Source organism: Mus pahari, chromosome 1 (assembly GCF_900095145.1).
Source record: "Mus pahari chromosome 1, PAHARI_EIJ_v1.1, whole genome shotgun sequence".
NCBI classification, from domain to species: Eukaryota; Metazoa; Chordata; class Mammalia; order Rodentia; family Muridae; genus Mus; species Mus pahari.
Window position 1 is genome coordinate 55,191,603 of NC_034590.1, and position 8,689 is coordinate 55,200,291.

Here is an 8,689-nt window from a genome sequence, read left to right on the forward strand (position 1 = left end):
ACAGCTACAGTGTACTTACATATAATAAATAAATAAATCTTTAAAAAAAAAAAAAAAGAAGAAGAAGCAAAGAACAGGAAGTTCCCAGGACAAAGGATTGAGGAAGGCAAAGAGAGGAGGGAAAGGTGAGACTACAAGAGGGATGGAGGCAAAATGACAGGAGAGGATGCAGGTGCTGCAACATTCAAATGCCCTTTCCTATTTGTCCATTTGTTCAAACTAGCAAAGATTTAATTGATGACATTTGTCACACTTTATGTACTGCTGCTGAGAGCACCAATTGGTGCAATCAATTTAAGAAGAACTGGTTGCATGTTATCTTTAAAAACAAAACACAAAAGCAAAACAGGATCTCACTCTATAACATATTATGGCAATCCTCCTGCTTCAGCACCCTGAGTGCTGAAATTATAGGTATGTGCCACCATATCCAGCTTCCAATACTTCTAGTTGTAATCACATTCTTGATATCAATAATTCTACACCCCCCCAAAAATGTATTCTGAAGATAGACTCACTAACTGGGGGGAGGGGCGCAGCTTTGAGCATTTATACATAGATACACATGGAACCTTATTTTTGACATAAAGACAAAATAACAAGTCAAATTGGTTAGGAATGGTGGCACACATCTGTAATCTTGGTACTCCAAAGGCTGAAACAAGAGGAGCACCAGTTCTAGGCCACCCTTAGCTGATTAGTCATTCAAATAGGAGGGGAGGGGAAACAAATACATTTGACACCCTGAACATAGAATTAAAGGCTTGATAGCTATAGTACTACCACACAATAATGTATAGTACCATCTCCCTAAACATTATTATTAAGATGTGCTTTGAAAACACTGGAGTAGAAAGAACCCGGATGTTCATCATAGTCACACACAAGTTCTGTTTTTTGAAGAAGACATACAGAAAAACATAAAAGGAGAAGTCAAATGCTGGTGTGCTGATCTCTGGCCGCGACACCCCTGTCCCAGTGACTTAGTGTTTCAATTTTGCATCTAAACGCAGGCTGCAGATCAACACCTTTGCATGGCATAAGTTGACTGATACTGTTGGTTTGTCTTCCTAGTACCAAAAAATGATGATTAAATGTCACATCAGACAATACTGGAATCTCCCATTTACAGAAATATGTTGGTGTCATTTTTCTCAATATTAGCAACAAAACAGAGCTGTCGGTGTGTGGGAGCAGGGGGATGCTTATTTGGGCTCACATTTTAGGGAGTTAGTCTCTCACTGTGGGGAAGACTTGGCAACTGGAACAGCTTAGGGCTGTGGCAGTGCATGTGAGGCCAGTGATTACATCTCAATGGGCCAAGGAGCAGAGAGATTGGCCCAGAACTTGGGGCTATAATCTATAAGGCCTTTCCTTCCCTGAAAATCACTCACTTCCTCCAGTTTTCTCCAACTTTCAGAGGAGCACTGTCAGTTGAGAACTCAGTATGCAAACACAGGAACCTGCAGGGACACATTCTACATCCAAACCGTAATGATGCGCGCGTCCCAGCTTTGTTGTTGAGTAGCTGAACTTCTATATTCCCAGTGTCCTTACGTCAGAGACTCACTCGAAGGGAAAAAAAGATGAAGCTAGCATGTGATAAGCAATTGTGGCACTTCCTGCGCGGTGCTCAGATTCCAAGTCACTACTCAAACTGATCATTTACACAAATCCTGATGACACAGCTTGCACATGAAACTCAAGCACACGTTTTTCTGGTTCTATTGTCTGTTGTGTTTTGTTGAGCTAGGTCTCACTCTATAGCCCAGGTTAATCTCAAACTCATGGCAATCCTCCAGTCTCAACCTCTCAGGTCCTGGGTTTATAGGTGTGCGCTACTGCCCTGGCCTATTATACTTCATGACCTCCAAAATAAAGGAGGATTTCAGAGACTCAAGCCTCCTGGCTTCTGCAAACTAAAGTTGTCCTTATTGCTTCTTAGAAACAAAAAACAAAACACACAAAAAAGTATTTGCTAATCGAAAGTTTAAATTGCCAGAACTGGGCTCAATGGTCCATGCCTGTAGTCCCAGATATTTGGGACACTGAGACAGGAAGATCACTTTGAGTCTAGGAAGTTCAAGATTAGTCTGGGCAATGTATATAGGATGTTAGTACTTATGGAAAATGGCAAATGTCAGTTAATCCAATTGTTTAATTGACTGTTTAAAGTAGTATACATTTCTGACTTTTAGCAGCTGTATTGCAAAAAGACTTTTCTCTCTTCACTCCTTGACTTTTAAAGATGGGGGTGTTGTTGTTGTTGTTGTTGTTGTTGTTTACAAAGTTAAGAGGAAAAACTCAGGTACAAAATGCCCAGTGGAACCCACAGACTGAATCCAGCAGAAACAGAGCCCCATCTGCACAGTCCCTTCCAGAGGTGGCTACTGGCCATCTTGGAAGACTAGACTGACGGGTGACCGTGGGCACACAGGAGAAGACTCACCATCTTGCCTTCTTCCAGTCCTGCTGCCATCCCCAGGCAGAAGTTCTGCCCGTAGACAACCACTTGGCCCGTTTCGCAGCTGTTTGCGCGGTCACTAGAGGTGAGAGCAACAGGAGGGTGTGAGGCTGCCTCATTTCCACGCTTCTCTCGACAGTGTATATTCACAAACTGCACGAAATTAAGTAACAAAATTTCCTCTTCCTTCTGTTGTGTTCACTCTGGCAAAGACCTCAGTCATCCCAGATAACATCAAGAGAGGTCTATGAGACTCATGGGCTGGAATCCATCATCATATTGGGCAACATTCACTGAAATATTCTTGAGCTCCAACTAATAGGCATTTTGATTTTTTTTTTCGTATATTAATCTATTCCTGTCTCTATTTGGAAACATGCACACTTTGAGCTTTTGGTGTTTTGAGAGTCTCACACTGAAGCCCAGGACTGGCCTAGAACTTGCTATATAGCCCAAAATGACACGGCACAGCCCTTTCAGGAATCCTCCTGTCTCAGCCTAATGGGAGTGCTGGAGTTACAGGTATAAGCCACCATAGCCAGCTATAAAAATCCTTTTGTTTCAGCCTTAATGTCCAGCTAGCATGCTACTCCCTGCCCTGCTCCACAGGTCAAACCCATGGCCTCCCGACTCTGTAGCCTTTGACCAGAAGGGACTAAACGTGCCATGTTGGCATAAGCCAAGGCCACGTTTTAAGACAGAGCCAAGGTTATACCTCTGCAAACATTGAATACAGTCTTCCCTCATAATCTTCCAGGGAGTGAAAGTGGTCGTCAGCTTTAAGTTGTTTTACTACAACCCATGTGTACTCAAGAAAAATTAAACTAAGGACGCAGATAGCAGTTTCTATTCTTGTCACTAGGTCATTGTCACTAAATCTCCCACAACGTGAAGTCGGTCATTTTAAATTGCAATTGTATGTCTCTAAGGGTCCTGAGGATCATTTCCAAAACCTCAAGTCAATTTTTAGTAGACGGTTGATTTTAAAAGAGCAAAGCCCATCCCATGCAACCTTTTATTAAATGATGTATTTCTGTTGGGATGCTAACGTTCCATCAAGAACAATGCAAGCCAGCACTCTGTGAGCACAAAGCAGGCCATCCCGTAACGTTATTTGGAAAAATCCTTCTTTGCTTCCAGACATAATGTAGGGTTAATTCTTTGGATCTAATCATCAGAAAGTGAGCATTTTTGAACTGAACACAAATAGCTACTTTTCATGCTGTCTTCAGCAAGCTGGCATGTAAAGGGTCCTCAACAATTCACCGAGTAAGGTAGGCTCAGCTTATCTGCCCGTCTCTGCCTCCCCAGTGCTGGGATAACACACTCAGCCTCTAAGAGACCCTCACACATACATGGCAAACACTTACTGGCTAGTGTCTCCTCATATCAGACTGCTTTCAAGCTACAAGTCTAAGCAGGTACTTTGGGGCTCTGAAGCTGAGTGTCTCTACCTCAAAATGGTGAAGGTGTTCCTGCCCATCGGGACAATGGTCTGCACAGCACTCACGCCACAGGGTATCTCTAGGTCATCTCTAAGCTGTGTTTTAACTTCATCTGGGCTCATACACAGGCTCAGGTCTCCTCGCATAAACTTGCCAGCTTCCTCCCCCAGGACTTGGTCAGGATTCACAACGATCACTTTATCGCCATAGTGGACATATCCATCTTCCGATACCGAAAGCTGCATCTACAATTTTAATAGGAATTTTCCAATAAGCTACTCAATTCCTTAGCTGCTGGGGTCAAGGTCCCTCCCAGGTGTATCTCCTTTCCTTCTTGGACTAGAAGCATTTCAGTAAGGCCCTCCCTTCCTCAGATCCTTGGTTAGTGTCCTTCAAGCTCTTGATGACCCCAAACAAGATCATGCGAAGCTGTTGGACTCTACATAATTTTCCAGTCAATTTATTCAATTCAATGTTATTAAATTAAATGGTTTTTTTTTTTTTTGCACAGCAGCTGAAAGGCACTTGACTTGTAAAAGCATTAATCCATCCCTTTATTAGAAAATGCAAACAATTAAGTAAACATAATTAAGGACAGACTTCCCTTAATGTTTCTAAAATCTAGAGGAATTTTAACACTATACTTTTTTGATTAATTTTTTTAAAAGTTTCCAAGAAACCATAGAAATTTTCTTTGTGTGACTCACACTTAACTAGACAGAATTTTGAAACTGGTGCTGGAATTTAACATTACCGGTCTCAAAATGTTCTTCTTCAGTCTTCTGTTTCTCTGAATAAGGAGTTCTCCCTTTTCCCTCCTCTCTAGGAAGTCTCTCATGCGTTCCTGGGGATGCAGAAACCCAGGAAAGGGGAGTCAGGGACAGAGCTGTTGCAGAGCACACGTTCTGATAACTTTTCCCTCAGAAGCACCTCAAGTTCATAGACAGTTTAAGAACACAAAAGGAAACGTGATCGCTCTAGGGATGGCAGAAATGTCAGTAGGCAGCATGTCATGGAGGCGGGAGCAGGGGCGGGGAGCAGATGAAAAAAGAAATGCATAAGGAAGGGAAGGATAGGGCCCCTGCGCTTATCTCTTCCAGAAACAATCAGGAGTGGTATATAGGAGGTCAGCAGTCTAGTCTACTGAGGTCCTCCTGACTTGGGTGAGAATGTGAAGAGCCCAGGCCTCCCCATATGCTTGTAACCCAGAACCTTTCCAGGACCTAAAAGTGCCACAAACCAAGTGAGGGCAGAGGGCCCGGGAGGCAGTAAGCTGTTCTTGCTCTGGGTTCAGGAAATGTGGAGCTGGGCATTCTGTAAGCATGGGTGCTCAGAGACAGCAGGTGAGCTAAGGTGCAGGGTAGCAAAAGTGCAGGGCGGTGGGGGGGGTCTGCGGCGGGGCGGGGGGGGGAGGCAGGATACGAAGCTGGGTGATAGGATGCTAAAAGCTCGGCAGAGAGAGAACATGCAGGATAGGGTCTGGGATCCTGGGGATGCGAGAGGAGAGGAGTCTGTGCACCTCCTCCAGGTAGACATCTTCATTCCAGTTGCCCATCCGCACTCCCGGGCCATACACGTTCTGCGCCATTGCCCCTTGCTCTCTTGAAAGCCAGTGCCAGCCTTCAGGGACACTCAGCGTTAGCGTGCTTCGTTGCTATGACGACCGGCAGTTGCCAGTTGCCAGTTGGTCCAGATCTCTTTGGCTGGCCAATAAGTGACAGCATTCTAGACTTGCTGGTCCTGCCTTGGGCTGCCACGCCCCCTCCAGCTCACCCTGCCCCTCCCACCACTGCCACTGTCTCAGATGACCAGCACTCAAAGCAGATCTGGGAACCCCCTGGAGAGGACACTGTTCCAAATCTTACCCAGGAGGGGAAATTTTTGGAACTTTTTTTCTGTTGTTTTTTTTTTTGGGGGGGGGGGAGGTTGTGTTTTTAAGTTAGGGTCTGAATACATACCATAGGTGGCCTTGAACTTATGATGTAACACAGTCAGGTCTTAAGCTGAATATCTTCTTGACTCTACCTCTTAATGCTGGAATAACAGGTGTGCAACCTACAACAGGCATAAAATATTGAGTTGTTCTTGTTGATGTTTTTTGTTTTGTTTTTGTCTGTTTGTCTTGTTTTGTTTGCTTCTTAAACTGGAATCTAAGTTAAAGTGCTGTGGAACCCGAGTGTCCCTACCTTTTCTGTGGAAGCTTGGTTCAACACTCCAGCCTATTTTCCTAATCACTGTCAGCAGCAATTTCACAAAACAGCACCCCTTTACTGTAGATGCTGAAAAACCAAAACACAAAAAGAGGGGCATTACTGAAATTTCACAGCTTCCAAAGGAAGAAACTACTGTGTTAGCATATATTAATGTGTACATTTATTTCTGTGACAGTCTGTATTTTCACAAATTTTATAGCAACCCTCCCTTCCCATATCCAAACACAAAGACAAACCTGCGATTTACAGGCACGCATGATATTAAAAAAAAACAACAACAAAGTTTGTGTAGCCAACATTTCCTAAAGAGGATATTGTGTTATGAGTTGGGGGAACAGGCAGTTAGGTAGAACCACCTGGTGCTGGCTGCTGGCTGCTGACTGAATACATCCATTAATCAGTCCCCCAGTGTGCAGAGTCTCCCACCCTAGGCAAGAAGTGGGAGGTGAGAGCTAAACCCAGCCTCTATCAAGAGAAGCCAGATGCTGAAAACAAATTACTTCAGGAGACTAATACACACAGGTCACTGAAGACGTGATGAAAGACAGGCTGGGAGAGCTGATGGATGAGTCATTCCTGCCGTGGGGATTGTGAGAGTGACAACTGAGCAAACCTGGGGGACAGGGGAGGTGTCCTTGTCGACCTGGAAGGACCTGAGACGGAGGCTGAAGCATATAACACAAAAGTCGGAACATTCTGCTCCTCTCTGGCTCCACTGCCTGCCCCTCCATCACGACACTCTCAGGTGCTTCTGAAGGTTCTAAGTCAGGCATTCATTAATCAGGCATTCTGTTGGATCAGACACAAGTCACTCAGAATATGTGATAGACTGGAGACAGACTCAGAGAAGCTAGCAGCATCCCTAGGTTCAAACTGCTAAACCCAGCCTTGTAGCACGCAGTGAACAATAGACAGCATGTGTAACTGCTCACACAGGAACATCATAATCTGAAAGCAAGCTGTTGTCTGGTGATCTCATGGCAGTGCCATCAAGCCACAGAGCAGCCCTCACATGCTTTTGGCGATGCTGGTTTAAAAGAAAACCCTGTGTGACATCTGCTGAACAAAAGCAGGGCACACACAGTTACGGATGGCTCATTAGGCTTAGCGACACTAGATGGCTATGTTACTGGCTTATTATTTACTATAGGGTGCTTTTGCCCCCATTTGAGAAGGTGTGTCTCCTGTTGATTACAGGGTACTAGAAAGCAGTGTGTGGGGTTCTCTTGGAAGCAATCTCCTGCAGCTCGTACTGGGACGTCTCCAGACTGTCTCATCTGCTCTTATTCTCTTCTGCTCACTATCACCCAAAGCGCTCCAAGCCAATACTGATGTTGGAGAGAAGTTGGCATGCAATAATTGATCTGGAAACAAAGTTCAAAGTGATTTTTTTCCCAAAGCCACAGGTCTATTATGGTTATTACTCACCGTGAATCAATCATGTCCAGATCCACTACGACTGGTATTTAAGAACATGAAAAACATCAGGGATCTGGGAGGGCCAATAGCAGATACGGAGGAACTTTAAGACCTTGAGTAGAAGGCCCAGCAATTGATGTTTGCATGATGAGGCACTCACTTGATAGTATGGCCCTCAGAAGGATCTTTGCTCTAACCAGGTATCCTGGAACATATCTGTAATCCCAGCATTCACCATGTGGAGGCAGAAGGATCAGGAGTTCAAGGTCATCCTCAAATACAAAGTAAGTTTGAGGTCAGCTTGTGCTATGCAAAAATTACCTCCAAAGGCATGGGGGTTGCATGGTTCTGCAGAGTAAGCACCATTCTGGCAAAGGACTAGTGAGCTCTCAGCACCCATAAGTGGCTCACATCTGCCTGTAACTCCAGTACCAGGGAATGTGACACCTCTGACCTCTATCAGACGCTGTCCTCATGTGCACATACCTAGACTCATACCCATATGTACACATAGTTTAAAAAAATATTTTAAATCCCTGTTGGGAAGTAGAGGCAGACAGATCTCTATGAGCTGGACACCAGCCTGGTCTACTTAGCAAATTAGGGCTATACAATAAGACCATATTTCAACACACACACACACACACACACACACACACACACACACACACAGCACTGTATCCCAAAGCAAAGACTCTATATGCTGATTTCTGACTTTACAGTCAATGTTGCTCCCCTTAAGCATTTCCATGTTCCCCATAGGCTGGGTGTTAAACAAGGAGACACTGAGGGAACTGAAACTGGACCTCTCTCTCAGAGGCGACAGCCAATAAAATAAGGACTAAAAGAGCAGGACTTTACTTACCCATCAGAAGAATGGGACCTGAGCACTATTTCCCACCCTGAAAGGAGATGAGACATCCTAAACTGCCTAGAAAGTCACTAATGGATAACTTTTTAAAATAGACTCTAAGATTACTTTACATTAGGGAGATATCTTACAAAGAACAAAGATGTACCATTGCTCCTTCCCGTGGGAGTCCCCAAAGGGGTCTGTCAATCACTTGGACAAGACAAAGTCTCTCAAGCTCTTTTTGAGTTTAATATATATATATATATATATATATATATATATATATATATATATA

General features: G+C 44.1%; 1 protein-coding gene across 2 annotated transcripts in view; it reads right to left on the minus strand.

Moving 5' to 3' along the window:
- The window catches only part of Cfap161 (cilia and flagella associated protein 161), a 14,620-nt gene extending 9,104 nt beyond the window's left edge, over positions 1-5,516 (minus strand). The window contains exons 1-4 of one of the 2 annotated variants that reach the window (XM_021219261.1): positions 5,429-5,500; positions 4,664-4,753; positions 3,919-4,154; positions 2,450-2,543 (exon numbers count right to left, since the gene is read on the minus strand). In XM_021219261.1, the coding sequence (XP_021074920.1) occupies positions 2,450-2,543; positions 3,919-4,154; positions 4,664-4,753; positions 5,429-5,497 (489 nt within the window). In that variant the 5' untranslated portion in view covers positions 5,498-5,500. Of the gene's footprint in view, positions 1-2,449; positions 2,544-3,918; positions 4,155-4,663; positions 4,754-5,428 lie in introns of both variants that reach the window. The other variant, XM_021219251.1, reaches the window with a different exon arrangement.
- Positions 5,517-8,689: the final 3,173 nt, after the last annotated feature.